At 39.0% G+C, this 24,929-nt stretch overlaps 2 protein-coding genes across 6 annotated transcripts; both read right to left on the bottom strand.

Annotated features, from left to right (window-relative positions):
• Positions 1-355: 355 nt before the first annotated feature.
• Positions 356-10,307, bottom strand: LOC130178457 (CD48 antigen-like). Its single transcript, XM_056390705.1, has 7 exons — positions 10,212-10,307; positions 5,264-5,578; positions 4,892-5,179; positions 4,269-4,367; positions 3,595-3,638; positions 2,317-2,454; positions 356-1,595 (listed from the first exon to the last, which is right to left on the bottom strand). Exons 1-7 carry the CDS (start codon positions 10,267-10,269, stop codon positions 1,419-1,421), a joined length of 1,119 nt encoding a protein of 372 aa, XP_056246680.1. The 5' UTR covers positions 10,270-10,307; the 3' UTR covers positions 356-1,418.
• A 1,048-nt stretch (positions 10,308-11,355) lies between these two features.
• LOC130178458 (uncharacterized) lies at positions 11,356-22,947 on the bottom strand. 5 transcript variants are annotated; one of them, XM_056390706.1, is made up of 7 exons: positions 21,079-22,745; positions 20,561-20,893; positions 14,280-14,588; positions 13,905-14,195; positions 13,721-13,804; positions 12,611-12,654; positions 11,356-12,202 (listed from the first exon to the last, which is right to left on the bottom strand). In XM_056390706.1, exons 2-7 carry the CDS (start codon positions 20,640-20,642, stop codon positions 11,969-11,971), a joined length of 1,044 nt encoding a protein of 347 aa, XP_056246681.1. In that variant the 5' UTR covers positions 20,643-20,893; positions 21,079-22,745; the 3' UTR covers positions 11,356-11,968. The 5 variants fall into 5 exon arrangements, with proteins under 5 accessions (XP_056246681.1, XP_056246684.1, XP_056246683.1 ...); XM_056390709.1 differs by having other exon boundaries at positions 11,357-12,202; positions 20,759-20,893; positions 21,079-22,742; XM_056390708.1 differs by having other exon boundaries at positions 11,357-12,202; positions 18,852-20,893; positions 21,079-22,742.
• Between the last annotated feature and the right edge of the window lie 1,982 nt (positions 22,948-24,929).

Genomic DNA, 24,929 nt, shown 5'->3' on the forward strand with positions numbered 1-24,929 from the left:
CAATAAAAATCTCTTTCTGCATCTAAAAAGCATCTCTCTGCTGGTATCTCTCTCTGCCTGGTGAAGACAGTCGTGTTCTCTGTCAGTCTGGTCATCATGGTGTCTGCTGTCATCAGTGTCCATCTCATGGAGAAGCTCAAGAGGCACAAATAATCAAACAGTTCTCTACTGATCAACTTCACATGTGTCTCAGTCTTATCTAAATGTAAAGTTAAAGGTGGCCTGTGTGGTCTTTGACCACTGGGAGCACGTCTATTTTTTATAGGTGGGTCCTTCTCTTGTATTATGCATGTGCACAAGAAATGTAGCAAAGCACCGACAAAGTGAAGGAGGGAGAAGACTGCAGACAAATGTAAACAATTCAGGGTTTTATTTGATCAGCCTTTAAAATGCATGCAAAGCATTTCTAAGGCATCAAGGATACTCACAATATATGACTGTTAATGTAAATGTTGTTTCTTTGCAAAAAAAACTTTTAATATTCAATACAAATGCAAATTATTCTTGATTATCCATTGATTATACCCGATATTCAATAATCTCATTATGTAAATAAAATGATTGTAAAGAGATTCCCCTGTAAAAAATGTTTGCGGATGTTGTTTTCTTGAAAAAATTACAAATAATATAACTTTCATTAATACACTATATGTAAAAATGCATGAAGTCATATTTACAATATCCTTGAAAAGATTGCACACATCCGTTTGGTGAATTCCATGTTCATTTGATCAAAACATTGATAATTCCCAATACTTTAAGCTTGTTTTAATCTTTGTTATAGGAAACAAACTTGATACACTGAATGCACAACAAAATATGACACAGAAACTTAAAACATACACTTGACTCTAGGAGTAACATCTTTGAGTTGAACTCACTATATGTGACATATACAACCATTGATCCATAAGTTCAGAACATATACCAACTTTGCAGAGCGGCTTTTTACAAGGAGCAAGTATTTGATTCTGAAAAGTTGTATTTTCAGTGGAGTATTCTTTTAATATCTTTACAACAACAACTACATCCTACAAATCAGAAAAAGTATTTTCTTTTAATAATTTGTTTCATGTTTCATCAAAAAGAAAAGGTTAATTCAAGTCTTTAGAAACAAGTATAAAACTATATGTGTCTTACTGGGAAATAATTGAAACAATAATACACATATTTTCAATAATAAACAATTAGATATAAATATAAGAGATAGATATAGAGTTGCAGTGGGAGGAGCAATTTAAAATTCCCTTAGTTTCAGGAGTACAAATCCTTCTCCTTTTTCCCACAGAAATGTCACATGACTCAACGTTGGCGCTCTTCTACAGCTTGGCTCATCATGAGGCTCTCCCACTTCAAACATCAGTCCAAATGATCAACAATTCCCTCAGAAAACACAATAACAATTCCTGATTTTTTTTTCAGGCCCTGGAAGGCTTATCTACCTCAGCATACAGGCTTTCTGGCAGAGTATTACCTCTGGTCTCAGTGGATCCCATGGGTCCAGAGGGAGACCCTACCAAGGCGTAGGTGGAGTTTGGAGGAAGACCTGAAGCATCACTGCTTGGACTCTGCTCATGAGGTTGGGTTGTTCCAACCTGGAAGATCACAGAAGACATTTTCAATAAAGCGCATTGGACATCTTTACATCACACTATGGTGCTATTATACTGTATTAACATATGAAGTAATCTCATTAACAATAGCTCATCTGTATCCTTCAAAACCACAAACATCTGTATCACTTATTACAAAGCAATTTCCCAGTTTTTTATGACATCACAATGAACTTGTATTTTTATCTAAAATGCAAGAAATAGGCTGTAAAACACATTTAGGTTCATCAAGAGCAGAGTCAGGACAGGACAGGTCACTGTGTATAAAAGATGCCCGAGTTAATTTCAAACAAATCTCAACACAAAGCACAACACACTGTAACTTAAACACAAGCAAAAAGAGAGAGAATCTGCACCACTCTGTCAACACATACAGTACATGGCATTTAAAAATGATATTTTTCCTACTACTCTTGATTTGATGACCAGAGTAGATGACAGAGTCGATTATTTTTTTGAGTGTTCCATGACGGTGCCTCATTTGTGCACATTTTAGGGCCTGTAGCACTCGTGTCTTTCTCTGGCTGAGCTGGCCGAATGCCTGTACACATGATCGGTACAAAATTAATATTCTAAAGCAGCTTTTCATGACATTTAAATTGGCTCTAATGGCTTAAATTGTGACAATACTGCATGCCGTGTCGGCAGCTTGGGCAGCTCGCTACAAGTGCAGTATATGGAATAAAATTCCTGGCTTATCTACCTCAGCATACGGGCTTTCTGGCAGAGTATTGCCTCTGGTCTCAGTGGATCCCATGGGTCCAGTGTGAGACCCTACCGTGGCGTAGGTGGTGGTTGCATCATTGGTTGGACTCTGATTCACAGGTCGGCCGTTTTCAACCTGGAAAATAAATCACAGAAAACATTTTTGGCAAAGGTTGTTTGCAATATTTATGTCCCACTTCATTTGAATAGTGCTATCATGAACATATGAAGTAATCTCACTATCACAGAGAAAATCACATGGAGAAAACTTGGTTCACAAAAACATTTAACACAAATAAAGACACTGAGTGCTGATTTCTGTAGAGTCGTCTGCTCATTATAATCTGGTTCCCAATGAAGAGACATTTCATTCACTGTATAAGAATACACAGAGGCACAAAACCTTTGGCTCAGTATTGTCAAGATGTGCGAGGTAAGTTGGACCCAAATGCAGTCAACTCTTGGGAGACGGTGAACGCAGGTTTAACAAAAATCCACACGTGAACGTGACATGAACAGACATGAACAAACCCTGAACTAAACAGACGAACCGACACAGACAAAGGGAAGCACAAAGACTATATAGACAAGGGAGGCAAGGATGATTGAACACAGGTGAAACACATTAGGGCGGGGCAGACAATCACCACAGACACAGGACCAAGACAGGAAGCAACACACAGACACACAAGGAAACCAATACAAAATAAAACAGGAAGTGCAAAAACTCCAAAACAAAACTAACAAAAAGTGTCTGCCATAGCAAACCATGACAAGTATGAAGTCACATGTAGGTTACCTGGTGTAAGCCAATAACAGGCAAGTGAGGGAAGAAGAAAACACAGTTGCAAACACAGTGGAAGCAATGTGGCTAAAAACCTTTGGCCTATTGTAAATGACGTAGTTGTTGTATTGACGTTATTGTCTCTTTAGACACTAATGTGTGATTCTGATAGTTGCATGAGGAGTGTTGAGAACTGTTCCTAACAAAGCAGCAAAACGATGAAAAAAAACTGTAACACAAGCAAACTGAGACACATTCAACAATTGACAACACATATACAGCACAAAGAAACATCCTGCAGTTTAAGTTGAATCATTCACAGTGAAGACCTTGGTGTTTGGATAGGTGGATCACGCTGCATCTGGAAATTCATCAGGTTGAACATTTCTTTATTTTGCCTGTTTCCTCAAATCTGGTTTTTATGTTTGATTGATCAAAATCTGAAATTCTTTGTCTGGCAACTCTGGGAGGCAGATATGAAAAGAAACATACCTCAGGAAATGCATACACTGTATTTTCCATGTTCTCTCTTTTACCTGCAAGTCAGTAACAACAAATATGTTTTAACTTTATTTAATTTACACTTCATTTTGAGAGATTTCTACTGCTGAACTGCATCAATATTTACATTACTTGAGCTGCACCTACACTAAATTACTCCATCGTCACAAAGCAGCACATTTTAAAAACCCCTATTTGTGGGATTTGATATTTTTGTGATGTTGGTGAGAGTTTGTATCAAAACAGGTGTTTTGCCAAAGAGCAGTGCACGTAGATACCCCTCTCCTTCCCCCCTGGGATCTAGCCTGGGGATGGTTGGAGTGAATGGGCCACGGCATAAAGACTGCATCGATTGATTGTTTGTTTTCTGAAATTCAGTTTAGAGAATAATTTGAAAGATGCAATGATCAACTACAAAACCAACATATGGAGCTTTAAGTTACAGAGGTTTGTCATAACATTGGTTACTCTGAACAACAATCCGTCCTGTATACCAGGCTATGTGAAGGGTCTAAGATATTGTCTAATATATAATTATTGTATTGCACTACCAAATTTATGGGTATAGAAAATGAAACACACTGTGGGGATGGTGAATTCCGATGTACAATAAGGTTTTGGAGATTTAACTTTGGCATTAAGTTACAAAGCACACTCTGTCTTACCTTTTCTTATTTTTCGATAACAAACAGCAGCAGCAGAACCACCTGCTATGGCAATTATGATCAAAACCCAAATACTATGGACATGGGTTCTTTCAGGATCTGTAATAAATAACAAAAGCTGGATTAGAAATTTACAACTACTTAAAATCATCATGAACAGAATGTTCTACTGCAGCATTACATCTTGTGCTCTGACAGATTATACTTTTAATTATTTAAATTTCTTGGTAAACGATCTGATCTGTTGTAAGAGAAAAAAAAAGGAAGGCGGAGGCAAATGTAAGTTAAAACTACCAACATTCCAAAACTCACTAAATGATTTAGTTTAAATGCACCTCCTGGTTTAACAAGGCCGCTCTGTTGAGGTTCAGTTCTGCCAGTCAAAATATTACAGCAAAACAGAAAGAAAAAACTGCCATGCCTACCCTTAATATATATATATATTTTTTATTTGTAATGGACACAATTTGTTTATCAATTCATCGAAAACATGATATATTTTAGTCCTTTCTGATGGGTGAGACCTTATTTATTTGGACAAAGTAAAAGTTTTAATTAGAAAATAAATGTTTATATGCTCTAAATTTAACTCCAAACTGTGTCAAATTATTGTAAAGACTTACCAGTGTGTCTGGGACAAAAATGATCAATTATTTTACTGTCGTTGGTCCAGCTGATGTGGTTGCTATGGTTACAGATGATTAAGTCATTCAGCAGGTAGACATTGAGAGTGGCACCAGAGGATATGACCTTTGACCTCTCTCCTCCCCCCTGACTGCAGGTGTTGGTGTCACATGTAAAGGTGCTGTTGATGTGATGTGAGTCCTGTGTGCTGCAGGTCACAGTGAGGCTACAGGAGTCTGAGCTGCTGGACACAGAGTCTACTGTCATGGCAACTGGAGACACTGGATCTGAGGGGGAAAGTTTACATGAAGCGCTTTAGAAACATGGCAGCAGATTGTCTCTGTCAGTGTCTGGGATGTTAACAAACCTACCTTGAACTGTGACGTTGTATCCAGCTAGTATTTGTTCTTCTTCAGTCCCAATCACTCGTGCAGTATAAACTCCACTGTCTGCCTCTTGTAGATTCTTCAGTTTCACAGAGAAATTTTTCACAGAAGCCTCAACCCTTCCAGTGTAAACAACATTAGAGACTATTGGTTCTTTACCAGGTACAAATCTTACTAGAACGTCTTTTCCATTGAATGTCCATGAAAGAAGGCTAAAATTCTCAGGTACATCAGGTTCCATGACCTCCAGCAGTAAATCCTTCCCCTTCTGCACAAATACAGGACTCCCAGCACTGGAGCCTGTAAAACAACAAACACATGATACAACAGAAATCACAGACAGTACATGGTTCTTTGGTAAATACTGAATGCTACTCCATTTCTATTCTTCATGTCTGACACTTGGATCATCAGTTGAAAATGATGAAGCATCTTCATCTGATCATGGTTTAATAAGGGTTGGGAAATGTATTTACCACAACGTGCTGAAGGATAGAGGAGTGTAACAGGTGAAACTGATCCTGATGACAGTAACATGTTACTCATACTCTTTCCACCACTGCAGAGTCTGTCCATTCAATTCTGTCTTCTGAAAAACAGGCAACTTTCCCGCTCTTTCCCCTCTCACCCACATTACTGTTTCCAGGTTGCCACATTAATGTAGTTGAATAATAATAATAACTAGAAAATTCCAGGGAAATTTTGAGTGCCACGGGGGCTACTGCCGGGATGAGTACATGATTTATTTCCAGTGTTCAAAAGTCACCCTGATCATATTCTGGTTTTGAGAAATGTCTTGATATAAAAGACTCTGATATAAAACAATGTCACATCCCTCCATCATGTATTATGTGGGAAATATCTCATATTCTGTGTTGTTTTTTTTTAATAAAACAAGAGGCAACATGTCTTCAAACGGGCATTTAAAGGGTTAAAATCCCGAAAACTAATAAACATTTGGTAGGTTTGAGCAGAACTGAAGTGGTTTAAGAGATTTATGCAAAAAAAGCAGAAAAAAATATTGATATATGATGATTTTATAGCATTTTCTTTGTGTGTCCTTTTTTGGACGCGAGGAACCCCAGAGGGTACAAAATGTGTTACCAGTGTATAATAGACCTGTAACAGTAACTGACATTAGATTTTAAAAATATGTCAAAAAAGACACTTTCTTGCAGAAATCCATACCTTCAGCTGTAACACAGCCAAAATGATCAGCAAATCAAAAAATAAAAGTGAAGAAAATGTCCAGAAAGGACAGAGGGACCCCTGAGGGTTAATAAATCCCATGAACCGCTATTTAAATTACCACTATTATGTTTTTTTCGGTGCTAAATTTAACATTACTGGGGAGGAGAGCTACGCGACTAGAAGTGACAGCGAGAGAGGGATAGTAGCTTCTCCTCTCCTCTGTCTCAGCGGAGACCGTCACAACTTCATTCATTCTTTTAACAAAACAAAAAAAAAAAGCAACGAAGGAAGCAGTAAATGGACTTACATATTTAAGACCTAACTAAATGTAATTTAAGACCTAACATGCGGCTAATGTAAAGCTAGCGGAGCTTGGAGAGTTGGTTATCTGGTTGCTAGGCGCACGCACGCACGCACGCACACAGGTCAGGAGCTGCCGTTGCCATGGTAATGTGAAAATCTGCCCAGAATTGGGCTTCTACATGGCTTCAAACAACTGCAAATTATGAGAAAACCGTTACTTCTTTTCATAAACCGAAAAGACCGTGCCAGACACTGAAGCCAGAAGTTTCTACAGTCTCTATTTTATTCAGATATTCCTTAAAATGAGTGAGGAAGCTCAGTGCGAAGACAGAGTGAGATTCTTTTGAAAAAAAAAGACGATTACATTAGGTGTCAATGAGAGTGAGACAGGTATTGCTGCCAGACTCGGCACCCCCGTTTAAATTTTGTGCACACCCTGCCTGTCAAAGTTACATTTTATGAATCCCAACAACTATGTCTACATTTTCAGAAAGAATTATTTGTCTCCTTTTTACGGTTTGGCCGTGAGCTCGAGTTAAAAATAAAAATAAAGGTTATTTTTTACTGCTTCACGCACTCTAGCCAACTGACGCTTTCACTCTAACTTTGAAGAAAAAGTGATTTGCACTCCTCCTTTGAGTGCTCACAGTTTGAAAAGTTTACATGTTATGTAAAAACAGTTCCTGTCTTTTTGAGAGAGCAGAAGTTTTCCTCCATTTTATAGTTTGAATCACATTTCTACGTGCAGGTATGAGAGAGCTGGGTGACTCAGAAAAAAGGTGCAATTTTGTAGAAAAAAGGTGGGTTTCTAAAGAAAATTCCAATGCATTTCTAATGCATTATTTATTCCCAGTTTTTTGGGAATAACTTTGGGAAAAATTGGAATTTTAACACCAAAAGTCATAGCACCCCTTTCGGGATCAAGACGCACATTATGATGTATATATTACCGGGGTTTTCTCAAAGCTGCGGGACGAGTTACGCGCCGAAATTTGGCGGAAGAATAATAAACCCGAAACAGAATATTAATAGATGCCTCGGAGCTGAGCACCCGTGGCACTAATTATCATTAAAATTATTATTATTATAGATACCATGTTTTTTTTCTTTCAATTTTCTGTCTCACATAGATCAATCAAGATCTCATGCAGGGATCCCTTGAATTTGGGACGAATATAGATTGACATAATTTATAGTTTATATTTATATCATAGGTGTTTTCTTTCTTAGTGTGAGGGAGCTGGGAGGCATCCCCCTCACTAACGTGTAAAACACACACACTGACTTTGTAAAGTTGGGCAAGCTTAAACAGGAAGTTAATTTCAACTAACCGCTCTCTCTTCGAGGTCTACTTCCTGGTCCGTGTTTCATGGCGTGTACACATGAGACTGCAGCTACAGCTGAAGCCAGTCATCTTGTTTGGCTGGACCAGGTGGTCAGAGAGGAGAGAGCGTTTGTTATGTGCCTCATGTATCCTGTATTAGGCTGTAGTCATGTTTATGTAAATAATGGCAATATTAAATTGTAAATATGTGTGTTAAAGGTAGTGGAGGTTGAGTGCCGTCCAGAGTAGAAGGAATCTCCACACAGCGAGGTGGCAGCATTGTGTGTCAGAGAGAGGGGGTCAGGTTATGTCGCCTCTGTGGAGTCTGCTGTGCAGGAAAAAGCTGCTTCTGTTTTCCACCATTTACCTGATTGTAAGATGTGTATCATGTTTTTGTAACCTCTGTGCACAAGGAAAGAAAAGAAAACTCAGAGCTCTGGAGCAAAAGAAAATACCTGTCGGATGCAGTTTTTCATCCATCACACCCTAAACCTTACAACTATATATTTATATATAGTTTATTTTAACATCCTTTATGCTGCCAAACTTGTTAGTGTCAAATCACTTGGTGGTAAAACATTTTCTATCTTGATGGGAGAAACGACAAGTTCACCATGACAACTTTACAATGTGATAATATGACATGTTTTCAACTCTTCCAAAAGAAAGTAAATAAATACTGACTACTGACCAATTTCATATTGACCTGTCATTGAAAGGTTCTTGAGAAATTAGTTTATTTACTAAGTTCTCATAACTTGTCCTTGTGAAACTTCCTGTGTAGAAAGAACAGCTCAATACTTCAGTCTCAACCCTAACCCACCAATACAACTTTAAATATAGAGGTCCCTCCCTGAACAGCTTGAAATGAAATATTAAGCCACAGTAACAAATAACATTATTGAATTTGTTTATCCATTTTACGTCAGGTAACTTTCCACTGAATTGTCTCCTGATAACAAGCGTGAGTAAAGTCTCGCTTCCAGGAGGAACAGACTCAGCACATCATATCAAAATAAGAAAATGTGTCCACTGCACCTTGTTAGCGTTTAAGTCCATGCAGCTTTACTAAATATTTTGTACATTTTATTTCTGTTCTTCTTTGAGCTGTGTTTCCTGTAGGGTGTAGGTTACACTTAACTTCTTTTTGTGGAATAGTTTGTGATTATTTCATGCAACCATCCATTCTCTGTAGATACTTATTCTGTACAGAAGAACATGAGAGAAACATGCAAACTCCTGTAGTTCTTTCAAATTATTCTAATGGAACAAGCTTTTAGCTTTCTTTTATGTAACTATTACCAATATCTTTTCCAAGCTAAGAAAATTCTCATATGAATTATTGTTACTGTCAGACATTTTGGCATTTAGGTAGAAGGAGTGTAGTGTCCATACCACACACCTGTGGTCAGAGAAGTGAGTTATTCAAGATTACTGTAGAATGACACTGCTTGCTACAATCAGTGAAATAATGATCATTAAAAGGTTCAAATTCACTGATCAAATAAAGGAAGTCAGTTTTCTGTTATACAGGTTTCTACTCACGAGTCTTTCTATGGAAAAATATAAATGTAGGCAACAGCAGCTCCTCTCACACTGGACTAGACGTACCTGCCACATGTGGCCACCTCTCCTTCTACATTTCCATGAAGTACAATTTAGCATCATACATTTATTTCAATAAATCCCTTATTTGTTTGTGTCAGATCATGTGGCTGTAAACAGTTTTTTATCTTACTGGGAGAAACAATGTTTATCCAACAAGTTCACCATATTTTGTACATTTTATTTCTGGTCTTCTTCGAGCTGTGTTTCCTGTAGGGTGCTTTCCAAATAAAGTTTAATAAAGTTCATCTTTATCCTTTTTTATTATCACTTTTGGGTATATGTTCCCATTTTACAATTTTTATACTCCAGGATTCTTGTTTTTTCTGCTTGACAGCTATTACTACATTTCATTTTCTTATAATATAGTTTCTTCCTCACCTGCCCTCCCTTAGTCTCATTTCATGTCTTTTACATGATGATTCAGTGCTGAAGTTCAACAACCAGAATTTAAAGATAAAAGGAGGCAATCCAAAACTTGAAATATTAGTAGAAATAAATAGGTTTTACCTTCAATCTGACACGAACACACCAGTAAAACAGCATATATCAATAAAATACGTCCCATTCTGACACTTACTCCACACGAAACAACTTAGATGAGGAAGTGAAGTTCCCTCCACCAACTTCCTATATCACACCCTCCACCAACATGCTTCTTCACATGCTTCACACACTCTAATTATAACAGAATTATTCACCCACAAGCACAGAAACAGTTATATATCTTTTTTTTTTTTTATCAGAGATTGTTTAAAATATATTATGGTATTTCCATTGTGTTTCAACAAAGAGGACTAACTAGTTATGTTAACTGTACCTGTCACATCTATGTCGGGGCGGGGGGGGGGGGGGGGGGGGGGGGTTGATGACAGCACTTACAGAGAATCTCTTTACAATTTACTGGATATGAAATTCATGAAATTTAAAAATTAACCGACATAAGAAGTTCTTGTTTAAGGGTTAGGGCTGTTTTTGCAGCATGCATTTTATTTTTGTTGATGACGACCTTGGAGCACATTTACCAACCAGTGTCTGTGGCCACAAAGGCGCAGCCTCACTACAGCCTGCTCAGCCTTTTGTCACAGACGTCCAGAGCTGCAATGATGAAGCAACGTCCACTGAGTAAGGTATGTTACCTTTTCTTTTTCTGCCTCAAAGTGTCAAAATGTTCACAAACGTTGTACAATTCTCCCTGTCAAGAAAGTGAAAAATAATTGTGAATCTTTCTCCAGTTGAGTTTTATGTGGTTTAGAAGTTTTATAACAAAGTCAGAATCAAGATTTTTTTTTAAAATAAAACCAATCTCTAAATTCACTGTTTTTGTTGTTTGTGCCAAACTGTTGCAAAGACACTAAGAACTACGTTGTTTTTCAGAACCTGAAATTCATGAGAGGCTGCAGAGCAAGAAGAGCGGGAAGATGTTCAAAACGAAGGCAACATCAGTGAATCTGCATGTCTGCACACTCATCAAGAAACTCAGTGACTTCAAGTGGGACTGTGTTTGATCTGTCACACACAAACACACACACGCTTGTACTCACTCACTCACTAGTAGTAGTAACAGTAGCAGTAGCAGTAATAGTACTATAGTAACATTCTTTAATGATCATTAAATACAAAAAAAAACAAAAGGTACATACTGTAAATATACAGTCATTTATTGACAAAATTGTGACCAGCATTGTGATGTAAATTTACAAGAAAACAGTGAAGAACTGCAAATGTATTTCTAGTAATAAAATGTAGAACTTAGCATGCAAACCTGCTGCACGTTAATGACTGCACATTTACAGTGAAAAGTCTTAAAATGTGGATGGATGGATGATAGATGGATGGATGGATGGAAGGATGGATGGATGGATGGATGGATGGATGGATGAACAAAACATAGGAATATAACAAGGGAGATCTGTGTTCTTATCCCAAAGATTGTCTAATGGTCAAATCACAATCTTTTCCTAAACCTAGTGAACAAGCCATGACCTCTTGGTTCAGTCTGATGGTTTATTACTGTAAGCTAACCATGACAACCGAGCCCGCCGACTTATAGGGCGCTATATCAGCATCTCAAAACACACAATGAACAAATAATTATTTATTTTTTATATACGATTGATTTATTTTGTGATAGCGCACACACACTCACACACACACACACACACAAACACACTCATACACGTATATACATATATATACACACACACACATATATATATGTACCCTGGCTGAGCCAAAATGCAGTCTAAGCATCCAGCGGTATAGTCCTATATCATCGTTTCATCAGCTCTAGGCGTTGTTTTCTTGGGGGGGGGTCTGGGGTTGGACTTGTTAGCTCTGTTAACTTCAGCATACACAGTCTCTGGCAAGTTGGTGGTTTTGGTCTTAGTGGATTCCACAGGTGTGCTGTGAAACTTCACCAACACATAGGTGGAGGTGGGAGAACAACCTGGAGCATCTTCTGTAGGACTCTGACTCTGAGTTTGTGCTGGACTGATGCTCTAGGAAGAAAAATCACACAGTCTTGTTAGAAAACACATAAATCCAAACCTGCACGTTTGGGTGGATATAAACAGCAACATGTACATGTGTCAGGTGCTGCAGGAACACACAGCAGGATCAGCGACAGCAGACTGGGTGAAGCAGTTAGTGTAGCAAGGAGGCGGATGGATTTCAGATAGACTGCCTTGTCCTGAATATACAGTTGGAGTTAAAGTGGATAAATTAAGGGTGGATTTCTGTTGCACTTGAACTAACACAAAGCTCTTCATTTTGAGCTCATTTCTTTTTTTCACCTCCTCCTTAAAATCAGGTTTCCATCATTAAATTATTCACAATGTGAAATTCTGTTCCTCAGTTTGACTGGCAGAGTTGGACGAGATTTTTTTTAAATAAAACTTGACGTTTACCTGAGGAACTTCATATACTGTATTTTGGCGGTTCTTTCTTCTACCTGTAGGTCAGTCATAAAAACATATGTTGATTTCCTTAAAATGTAAGTTTCCCTCAGAAGTTAAAGTCTCTTGTTTTTCCTCATTCCTTTTTTTCTTCTCTTTTTTAATAAAGAAAAGAAATATTTAGAGCAGTCAAAGTGATTTTCATTGTTTTTGGGAAACCTGCAAAATGTCTTCCCTGTGAGTCGGCTCATTTCTGTGACAAGGATGCCAGGTCAGCAACTTGTTTTTGAAGCTTGTATCGTGTGTAGTATAGTGTGTGTTTGTTGGTAGAGGCTGAGAAGAAGCACAGCGGCCTGATATAATGCTATCACACCACTCAGCATCTGAAATGACTGACCTTCACTTTCTCTGGTGCGTTTTTGAACTGTTCAAACTGCCTCAGTCCATGAGCTACTGTCACTATGTTAGTAAAGCCACTTTTTCAAAGACAGGATCAGCACAGGATTTTTACATTGACTCATCTGGTTTTTATCCAAAGTGACCTACAGGTGAGGGACAACACTAAAGCTTCAGTGCAGCAGGAAACCTTGGTGTCAGCACCAAGTACTACATCTGTTCAGTAACTCAAAGTGCAACAAGATCAGGTAAACGAGTGCACCGAAAGTGTACGTGCTAGTTAGGCCTGTTAGGGTGTCAGAGGAGGAGGAGGTGTTCTCCGTAGAGATGAGTCAAAGAGATTCTTGAAGATAGAGAGGGACGCACCTGCTCTGATACTTTTCATTTTACTAATTCATTTAACTGCTCAGTAAACATTCAAATTAATTTCTGACGAATCATCTCCCTAAATGGTTTTTAAAACCCGAAAACCTGAATGAACTTAAGGTCAAAAGCGTTTAATGTCAATCACTTATTTTTTCAAACTCAAGTGAATCTCTCTCACAGCAGATCTATGTAGAAAAAATATATATGAATTTTAACTGGACTTGAATCATTCTGATTCTGATGCCTAATATAGAGGTTTGGTGTATGAAGATTATGCTCTGCTGCAATGCTGGATTTCCATGTATTTGCTAAATAATAACCAGATTTTTACTGCATTATTCTCTTCGCACTGAGACTTACATTTTATGTAAAGGACAGAGCAAAGGATAACAACCACAATCCCAGCAGTAGTGCCAATCACAATACTCCTGGCTGCATTAGAAACTGTAAAGAAAAAACAAGAACTTTATCAGAGATGTCGACACAGTGCATGATTGCAGTTTTAATTTCACAATCTCTTATCTGTTACATCTTTCAGTCTTACCACCAGTCTTTAGAGGGCAGATATTCCGAATGTTTCTCATGTTCTTCTTCCAGCTGACCTGGTTGCTATGGTTACAGATGATTAAGTCATTCAGCAGGTGGACATGGAGAGAAGCACCAGAGGATATGACCTTTGACCTCTCTCCTCCCCCCTGACTGCAGGTGTTGGTGTCACATGTAAAGGTGCTGTTGATGTGATGTGAGTCCTGTGTGCTGCAGGTCACAGTGAGGCTACAGGAGTCTGAGCTGCTGGACACAGAGTCTACTGTCATGGCAACTGGAGACACTGGATCTGAGGGGGAAAGTTTACATGAAGCATTTTAGAAACATGGCAGCAGATTGTCTCTGTCAGTGTCTGGGATGTTAACAAACCTACCTTGAACTCTGACGCTGTATTCAGCCAGTATTTGTTCTTGATTCCCAATCACTCGTGCAGTATAAACTCCACTGTCTGCCTCTTGTAGATTCTGCAGTTTCACAGAGAAATTTTTCACAGAAGCTTCAACCCTTCCAGTGTAAACATTAGAGACTCTTGGTTCAATACCAGGTAAAAATGTTACTAGAATGTCTTTTCCATTGAATGTCCATGAAAGAAGGCTAAAATCCTCAGGTACATCAGGTTCCATGACCTCCAGCAGTAAATCCTTCCCCTTCTGCACAAATACAGGACTCCCAGCACTGGAGCCTGTAAAACAACAAACACATGATACAACAGAAATCACAGACAGTACATGGTTCTTTGGTAAATACTGAATGCTACTCCATTTCTATTCTTCATGTCTGACACTTGGATCATCAGTTGAAAATGATGAAGCATCTTCATCTGATCATGGTTTAATAAGGGTTGGGAAATGTATTTACCACAACGTGCTGAAGGATAGAGGAGTGTAACAGGTGAAACTGACCCTGATGACAGTAACATGTTACTCATACTCTTTCCACCACTGCAGAGTCTGTCCATTCAATTCTGTCTTCTGAAAAACAGGCAACTTTCCCGCTCTTTCCCCTCTCACCCACATTACTGTTCCCAGGTTGCCACAATAGTGCAATTTCATTATTATTATTATTATTATTATTATTATTATTATTATCATAGATACCATGTTTTTTTTTTCTTTCAATTTTCTGTCTCACATAGATCAATCAAAATCTCATGCAGGGATCCCTTGAATTTATGATGAATATAGAATAACGTAATTTATCATTTATAGTTTATATTAATATCATAGGTGTTTATATATTTTCTTTCATAGTGTGAGGGAGCTGGGAGGCATCCCCCTCACTAATGTGAAAAAACACACACACTGACTTTGAAAAGTTGGGCAAGCTTAAACAGGAAGTTCATCTAACCGCTCTCTCTTCGAGGTCTACTTCCTGGTGCGTGTTTCATGGCGTGTACACATGAGACTGCAGCTACAGCTGAAGCCAGTCATCTTGTTTGGCTGGACCAGGTGGTCAGAGAGGAGAGAGCGTTTGTTATGTGCCTCATGTATCCTGTATTAGGCTGTTGTCATGTTTATGTAAATAATGGCAATATTAAATTGTAAATATGTGTGTTAAAGGTAGTGGAGGTTGAGTGCCGTCCAGAGTAGAAGGAAGCTCCACACAGCGAGGTGGCAGCATTGTGTGTCAGAGAGAGGGGGTCAGGTTATGTCGCCTCTGTGGAGTCTGCTGTGCAGGAAAAAGCTGCTTCTGTTTTCCACCAGCTACCTGATTGTAAGATGTGTATCATGTTTTTGTAACCTCTTTGCACAAGGAAAGAAAAGAAAACTCAGAGCTCTGGAGCAAAAGAAAATCCCTGTCGGATGCAGTTTTTCATCCATCACACCCTAAACCTTACAACTATATATTTATATATAGTTTATTTTAACATCCTTTATGCTGCCAAACTTGTTAGTGTCAAATCACTTGGTGGTAAAACATTTTCTATCTTACTGGGAGAAACGACAAGTTCACCATGACAACTTTACAATGTGATAATGTGACATGTTTTCAACTCGACCAAAAGAAAGTAAATAAATACTGACTACTGACCAATTTCATATTGACCTGTCATTGAAAGGTTCTTGAGAAATTAGTTTATTTACTAAGTTCTCATAACTTGTCCTTGTGAAACTTCCTGTGTAGAAAGAACAGCTCAATACTTCAGTCTCAACCCTAACCCACCAATACAACTTTAAATATAGAGGTCCCTCCCTGAACAGCTTGAAATGAAATATTAAGCCACAGTAACAAATAACATTATTGAATTTGTTTATACATTTTACGTCAGGTAACTTTCCACTGAATTGTCTCCTGATAACAAGAGTGAGTAAAGTCTCGCTTCCAGGAGGAACAGACTCAGCACATCATATCAAAATAAGAAAATGTGTCCACTGCACCTTGTTAGCGTTTAAGTCCATGCAGCTTTACTAAATATTTTGTACATTTTATTTCTGTTCTTCTTTGAGCTGTGTTTCCTGTAGGGTGTAGGTTACACTTAACTTCTTTTTGTGGAATAGTTTGTGATTATTTCATGCAACCATCCATTCTCTGTAGATACTTATTCTGTACAGAAGAACATGAGAGAAACATGCAAACTCCTGTAGTTCTTTCAAATTATTCTAATGGAACAAGCTTTTAGCTTTCTTTTATGTAACTATTACCAATATCTTTTCCAAGCTAAGAAAATTCTCATATGAATTATTGTTACTGTCAGACATTTTGGCATTTAGGTAGAAGGAGTGTAGTGTCCATACCACACACCTGTGGTCAGAGAACTGAGTTATTCAAGATTACTGTAGAATGACACTGCTTGCTACAATCAGTGAAATAATGATCATTAAGAGGTTCAAATTCACTGATCAAATAAAGGAAGTCAGTTTTCTGTTATACAGGTTTCTACTCACTAGTTTTTCTATGGAAAAATATAAATGTAGGCAACAGCAGCTCCTCTCACACTGGACTAGACGTACCTGCCACATGTGGCCACCTCTCCTTCTACATTTCCATGAAGTACAATTTAGCATCATACATTTATTTCAATATCTGCCTGACTTACAATAAATCCCTTATTTGTTTGTGTCAGATCACGTGGCTGTAAACAGTTTTCTATCTTACTGGGAGAAACAAAGTTTATCCAACAAGTTCACCATATTTTGTACATTTTATTTCTGTTCTTCTTCGAGCTGTGTTTCCTGTAGGGTGCTTTCCAAATAAAGTTTAATAAAGTTCATCTTTATCCTTTTTTATTACTTTTGGGTATATGTTCCCATTTTACAATTTTTATACTCCAGTATTCTTGTTTTTTCTGCTTGACAGCTATTACTACATTTCATTTTCTTATAATATAGCTTCTTCCTCACCTCCACTCCCTTAGTCTCATTTCATGTCTTTTACATGATGTTTGAGTGTTGAAATTCAACAACCAGAATTTAAAGATAAAAGGAGGCAATCCAAAACTTGAAATATTAGTAGAAAAAAATAGGTTTTACCTTCAATCTGACACGAACACACCAGTAAAACAGCATATATCAATAAAATACGTCCCATTCTGACACTTACTCCACTCGAAACTAAATTATATGAGGAAGTGAAGTTCCCTCCACCAACTTCCTATATCGTGCCCTACACCAACACCCATCTTCAACAGAATTATTCACCCACAAGCACAGAAACAGTTATATATCATTTTTTTTATCAGAGATTATTTAAAATATATTGTGGTATTTCTATTGTGTTTCAACAAAGAGGACTAACTAGTTATGTTAACTGTACCTGTCACCTCACATGTCGGGGGGGGGGGGGGGGTTGATGGCAGCACTTTCAGAGAATCTCTTTACAGTTTACTTTACAGCGGAGCATGGATATGAAATTCATGAAATTTAAACATTAACCGACATAAGAAGTTCTTGCTTAAAGGTTAGGGCTGTTTTTGCAGCATGCATTTTATTTTTGTTGATGACGACCTTGGAGCACATTTACCAACCAGTGTCTGTGGCCACAAAGGCGCAGCCTCACTACAGCCTGCTCAGCCTTTTGTCACAGACGTCCAGAGCTGCAATGATGAAGCAACGTCCACTGAGTAAGGTATGTTACCTTTTCTTTTTCTGCCTCAAAGTGTCAAAATGTTCGCAAACGTCGTACAATTCTCCCTGTCAAGAAAGTAAAAAATAATTGTGAATCTTTCCCCAGTTGAGTTTTATGTGGTTTAGAAGTTTTATAACAAAGTCAGAATCAAAACTTTTTTTTTTTTAAAATAAGACCATTCTCTAAATTCACTGTTTTTGTTGTTTGCGCCAAACTGTTGCAAAGACACTAAGAACTACGTTGTTTTTCAGAACCTGCATTGATATTACTGTAATCCTGAGAGTTGCACAAAAGCAGTTCATGAGAGGCTGCAGAACAAGAAGAGTGGGAAGATGTTCAAAACGAAGGCAACATCAGTGAATCTGCATGTCTGCACACTCATCAAGAAACTCAGTGACTTCAAGTGGGACTGTGTTTGATCTGTCACATACACACACACACACACACACACACGCGCATGCATTTACTCACTCACTCACTACTAGTAGTAGCAGTAGCAGTTGTAGTAATAGTACTATGGTAACATTCTTTAATGATCATTAAATACAAAATGATCAGGGGGTTGGACTTGTTGCTTCTCGATTCAATGGATCTCCAGTCTCTACGTCAAAAGAACAGAACAACAACTGGGTGTAAATAAAGGAGTTTATTAACTAAACTAATATCTACAGAGTAAATGCAAGGTGTAATAATCATAAAGATGAAAATAATAATGAATGAGCAGTGTGATGAGTTGGTAATGGTGGGAGAGAATATGTTATGGCTATACACTATGACTATACAGCTAATGATGCTACATCTACGAATTAGGTTTGATGATTAAATATTACTATATTTCGACACCAACCCAGTCATGAGCAGAGTGTTGAGACCGGCCTACTGTGAGTTGCGCTGTAGCTGAAGACCCTCGGCTGGGACCCAGGTGGCTGTGGTTGCCGTGGTAACCCTGGAGACGCAGGATCGAGGTGGATTCTCCTGGAGGCCGTGTCCCGTTATCACGATGACGGATTCTGCCGGTGTCTCAGCGGTTCAGCTCTGGTGGAGTTTGCCAGGAGACTTTCTGTCTCGGGAACTCTTGATTTCTGCTTGGCTTCTCTGCAGGAGGTCGTGCAGATGTTATCTGCTGGTGTCTCTTGTGGGTTGATGCGAAATAAACTCTAATGCACTTCACTTTGGTTGGATATCTTTAGAGGAGACTGGCGTTGACCAGATGACTCTAAAGTTGTCAAAATTTTCAAAAAGGAAAACTTGATGATGATTAAAAGTTACAAAATTACTCTGAGGCACTTCTGTTGCTTTGGTTCAGTTGGTCTTGACTTGGCTTATAAAAATAAAAGATCGCACATGTAGACAAAAATCATGTTACTTGGAGCTTGTGGTAAAGAAAAATAAAAGACGCAAAAAGTGCAAAAATTACTACTAAGAGCCATGAGTTTTTGGCGAGCAGCTTAGAGCTAAGAGTTTCCATGGCTACAGAGCAATAAAGAATCTATCTATCTATCTATCTATCTATCTATCTATCTGTCTGTCTGTCTGTCTGTCTGTCTGTCTGTCTGTCTGTCTGTCAAATGTCACAAAGGTGATGGACTTTTTACACTTAACTTCTTTTTGTGGAATAGTTTGTGATTATTTCATGCAACCATCCATTCTCTGTAGATACTTATTCTGTACAGAAGAACATGAGAGAAACATGCAAACTCCTGTAGTTCTTTCAAATTATTCTAATGGAACAAGCTTTTAGCTTTCTTTTATGTAACTATTACCAATATCTTTTCCAAGCTAAGAAAATTCTCATATGAATTATTATTGTTACTGTCAGACACTTTGGCATTTAGGTAGAAGGAGTATAGTGTCTATACCACACACCTGTGGTCAGAGAAGTGAGTTATTCAAGATTACTGTAGAATGACACTGCTTGCTACAATCAGTGAAATAATGATCATTAAGAGGTTCAAATTTACTGATCAAATAAAGGAAGTCAGTTTTTTGTTATTTAGGTTTCTACTCACTAGTTTTTCTATGGAAAAATATAAATGTAGGCAACAGCAGCTCCTCTCACACTGGACTAGACGTACCTGCCACATGTGGCCACCTCTCCTACATTTCCATGAAGTACAATTTAGCATCATACATTTATTTCAATATCTGCCTGACTTACAATAAATCCCTTATTTGTTTGTGTCAGATCACGTGGCTGTAAACAGTTTTCTATCTTACTGGGAGAAACAAAGTTTATACAGCAAGTTCACCATATTTTTTACATTTTATTTCTGTTCTTCTTTGAGCTGTGTTTCCTGTAGGGTGCTTTCCAAATAAAGTTTAATGAATTCATCTTTATCCTTTTTTATTATTACTTTTGGGTATATGTTCCCATTTACATTTTTTATACTCCAGGATTCTTGTTTTTTCTGCTTGACAGCTATTACTACATTTCATTTTCTTCTAATTTAGTTTGTTCCTCACCTGCCCTCCCTTAGTCTCATTTCATGTCTTTTACATGTTTCAGTGCTGAAGTACAACAACCACAATTTAAAGATAAAAGGAGGCAATCCAAAACTTGAAATATTAGTAGAAATAAATAGGTTTTACCTTCAATCTGACACGAACACACCAGTAAAACAGCATATATCAATAAATACGTCTCATTCTTCCCAGATATTCTGAAAAGCATAGAGTGAGTGGCTTTGACCCGCAGTGGCCGGAGAGGTAAAGAAAGTATAGTTTGGTAGTCATACGGCTTAGTACCATCCCCGCCCAATGTTTGGCCAAGAAAAACCCTGATACAACCTGTGCTGTTCCACCCAGTGTGACTCCTGTCGTACACTGGGATTCACAGCCAGCTAAACTCTTTATGACATCATGACCTCCAAGGAACAGGCAAGTAGTTGTAGTTGGACAGGTTTAATGCCAAAAATTGTGAAACTGAAACACAAAGTACAGAAAACATAAATTGACAACCGATATAAATACATTGCAGAGATAGCGGATCTAATATCTATAGATCTGTGGTGGAAAAAGTCCGCGATCAGATCTCGATCGTTATATTAATTACATAGTGTCAAATTCAACGAAACACTTTGCACTCTAACAATGATAAATGTACTCACTTATATTGCCACCACAAGGGCAAAACAAACAGCTGGACGAAAAGTTAACATCCGAGTATCTCTCGTTATGGAGCAGAAACAAAACAAATTCCAGGTACCTCACTTCCTGTAAATTACACAGACTGTGGAAAAACACAGATAAATAAACGCACTGCGCCCTCTATAGGCGAAAAGGGGCTACTGCAACTGCAGGCACAAACAGTTCCAACACTCAACCGGAAAAACTAGCCAGGAAAAACCCTGATACAACAACTTATGAGAGGATGTGAAAAGAGCCAAGACCAACTTCTTAATGACAGCACCTTCAGAGAATCTCTTTACAGTTTACTTTAACTGATGTGAGAAGTTCTTGCTTAAAGGTGAGGGCTGTTTTTGCAGCATGCATTTTAGGTTTGTTGATGACGACCTTGGAGCACATTTACCAACCAGTGTCTGTGGCCACAAAGGCGCAGCCTCACTACAGCCTGCTCAGCCTTTTGTCACAGACGTCCAGAGCTGCAATGATGAAGCAACGTCCACTCAGTAAGGTATGTTACCTTTTTTTTTCTGCCTCAAAGTGTCAAAATGTTCGCAAACGTCGTACAATTCTCCCTGTCAAGAAAGTGAAAAATAATTGTGAATCTTTCCCCAGTTGAGTTTTCTGCTGTTTAGAAGTTTTATAACAAAGTCAGAATCAAGACTTTTTAAAAATATAAGACCAGGCTCTAAATTCACTGTTTTTGTTGTTTGTGCCAAAGACACACTACGAACTACGTTGTTTTTTCAGAACCTGAAATTCATGAGAGGCTGCAGAGCAAGAAGAGCGGGAAGATGTTCAAAACGAAGGCAACATCAGTGAATCTGCATGTCTGCACACTCATCAAGAAACTCAGTGACTTCAAGTGGGACTGTGTTTGATCTGTCACACACAAACACACACACACACACACACACACACACGCTTGTACTCACTCACTCACTCACTAGTAGTAGTAGTAGTAATAATAGTAGTAGTAGCAGTAGCAGTAGTAGTAATAATAGTAGTAGTAGCAGTAGCAGTAGTAGTAATAGTACTATAGTAACATTCTTTAATGATCATTAAATACAATTTAAGATAAACACAAAGCTTGTGCTACAGAAAATGGACCAGACTCAGTGAATAGCTCCCTAAGCTTAACATGTCCTATGATAACTATTAATTTAGCTGTACAGACTAATGAGCAGTGATAACTAACATGTCTTTGGGGTCATCAGGTGGGAACCTCCTTTCACCAGTGTTTCGTCTAGTTGGTCCCACAACACCTCCAGGAGGCTAGACAGTGATCACTGGCGTCCCAGAGTCACTCCCCTAATGCCAGCCATCACTGCTCCTCACACCACCATTTTCTTTATCTTGCCTACGCTACCACAAACAACACCATCATCAACTCTGACAAAACACACTAGCAGATTCAGCAAACAAACTCCCCTAAACAGTTGGAGAAAGTGGCGGCCATTTTGAAGGAGGCAGAGTCAAGGAGAGAAGCCTTTTTGAGCTAAACTCTCCCCCGCCGGATTAGGCTGTGCTCTTGCCCCCCCCACCCCCCCACTCTCCAAGACAATGAGGGATGTAGAGTCAGGGAGAGGGGCCTTTTTAGGCTGGCTCTCCCCCGCCGGATTAGGCTGTGCTCTACACCCCTCATACTCTAACACCGCACCATGCAACTCACCTAAAACAAACAAACTCACCTAAGCAGCCACAGACACACTACAAACCAATTCGATACAAGCAAACAATACAGGCCACCTCACCTGGACTAACCGCATGGTCTCAAAGAGGCTCACACAGGCCACACCCCCACTTAAAAACACTTCCTCTTCCTGGATTTCTTCCTTGCTTCTCCTAAGAGTCTATCTATCCTAAGTGCTCCCCTGCTGGGCCCCCAGCTACCATTACTCCTTCTCATCCAAATCCACTGACTGGATCTTGCTGCCTCATCTGACATGTCCTTTACAATTTTCCTCACACTCTGTCCACTTGCTCCTAACTCCCTTACCAAAGAGACAACAGACCTTGCTACAAATCCTCTACATCCTACTTCCACTGGACAAATCCTAATTTTCCATCCTCGCTGCTCTGCTTCTGCCCCTAACTCTGCATACCTGAGCTTTTTCCTTTCATATGCTTCCTCAACTAAGGCCTCCCACGGAACAGTCAGCTCTATGAAATATACTTTCATTCTACTCCTAGACCACAAGACTATATCAGGCCTTAGCTTTGTAATGGCTATTTCCTGGGGAACAAGAAGCTTTCCTCCTAAATCTACCGACATTTCCCAATCACAAGCACCTTCTAAGCTGCCTTGCGTTCTTGTTGTCTTACCAACTTTCTCTCCCTCTTGAACAAACTTGATTGCAACTCTCTTTATTTAAGGCCTTCCTAAATTTGCCTGCCTCCGTAACTCTTCAATTCCTGCAGCTAAGCTTTTTAGAACCTGGTTATGTCGCCACGTATACCTGCCTTGCGACAGACTAACCTTACACCCTGACAGAATGTGCTTTAAAGTTGCCGTACCTGAACACAATGAACATAGTGGGTCTCCATTTACCCAGAGTTTTAGGTTCTGGGGAGTTGGCAGTACATCATAAGTTGCCCCTATCAAGAATCTAATACTACTTTCCTCCATGCTCCAGAGTTCTTTCCAGCTAAGCTTTTTCTTATCTACACCTTCCCAATTCACCCACTGTCCCTGCTTAGCCTGGACCACTGCCTTTGCACCCCTTAATATTTCCTCCTGTCTACGAACCTGCTCCACAACTAGCTTTCTCTTCTCCTTGGGACCTGCTCTACTCCACACCGGTTTGCCTGGGCCAAGCCCCAAGCCTCCCCGGCCTATTTGGACATTACCCACAATCTCTGTATGCCTAAGCGTTGCTTCTGCCTCCTGCACTGCGATTCTTGGATTCCACTTTCTCCCCTTGATTGGGTTTGGAACCACCTTACTAACTACCGCATCTTTGCTCCCAGATAACAGGAGCTCTGTCCTAACCTTGGTACATTTAAACTCCTCCACTAGACTGGTTACTGGGAGCTGAAGTATGCCTTTCCCATACAGTGCCACTGTGCTTAAACATCTAGGAACACCTAGCCACTTCCTAATGTAAAAGCTAACTAATTTTTCCATTTTTTCTGCAGTGGATATTGGAATCTCATATACAGACATTGGCCACATCAACCTGGGAAATAACCCAAACTGCAGACACCACAGTTTCAACTTTCCTGGCAGCCCTGATTTATCTATTCTATCCAGTCCCTCAGCAACATCCTTCCGAAACTGCACTACCTGTTCTCCGTCATTCAAGTCTGCGTTGTACCACCTACCTAGACTCTTTACTGATTTTTCCCTAATTATTGGAATTTCCTCTTCATCTATTACGAACTTCCTATCACTTAACTTCCCTCTGCTTATTGAGATACTTCTAGACTTACTAGGCTTGATTTTCATACTAGCCCACTTTAAGTTTTTATTAAGTCTCTCAAGTATTCTTTTCATACATGGCACCGTTGTAGTTATCAACGTCATGTCATCCATGTAGGCCCTAATTGGTGTAAGGCGCACCCCATCCTGCCGCCTCTCTCCACCTACAACCCACTTAGAAGCTCTAATGATTACCTCCATCGCCATTGTGAATGCCAATGGAGAAATCGTGCACCCTGCCATGATGCCTATTTCTAGCCTCTGCCATCCTGTTGTGAAGCCTGCTGTGCTTAAGCACAGCCTAATATCTTGGAAATACAATTTTACTAAATTAACCACTACTCCAGGTACTTTAAAATAATCAAATGCCTCCCAAATAAGGCTATGTGGCACTGAACCAAACGCGTTTGCTAA

Source organism: Seriola aureovittata, chromosome 12 (genome assembly GCF_021018895.1).
Source record: "Seriola aureovittata isolate HTS-2021-v1 ecotype China chromosome 12, ASM2101889v1, whole genome shotgun sequence".
Lineage (NCBI taxonomy): Eukaryota > Metazoa > Chordata > Actinopteri > Carangiformes > Carangidae > Seriola > Seriola aureovittata.

Excerpts from the sequence above, each read along its gene's own strand:
- LOC130178458 (XM_056390706.1), bottom strand. The coding sequence starts at position 20,642 with ATGCTTTTCAGAATATCTGGGAAGAATGAGACGTATTTATTGATATAT. Across the intron at positions 14,589-20,560 it reads GTGTTCGTGTCAGATTGAAG|GCTCCAGTGCTGGGAGTCCT; the intron begins GTAAAACCTATT and ends GTTGTTTTACAG. Across the intron at positions 12,655-13,720 it reads CTCTGTCCTTTACATAAAAT|GTAGAAGAAAGAACCGCCAA; the intron begins GTAAGTCTCAGT and ends ACTGACCTACAG.
- LOC130178457 (XM_056390705.1), bottom strand. The coding sequence starts at position 10,269 with ATGGGACGTATTTTATTGATATATGCTGTTTTACTGGTGTGTTCGTGT. Across the intron at positions 5,180-5,263 it reads ATACAACGTCACAGTTCAAG|ATCCAGTGTCTCCAGTTGCC; the intron begins GTAGGTTTGTTA and ends TTTCCCCCTCAG. Across the intron at positions 3,639-4,268 it reads TTATCGAAAAATAAGAAAAG|GTAAAAGAGAGAACATGGAA; the intron begins GTAAGACAGAGT and ends ACTGACTTGCAG.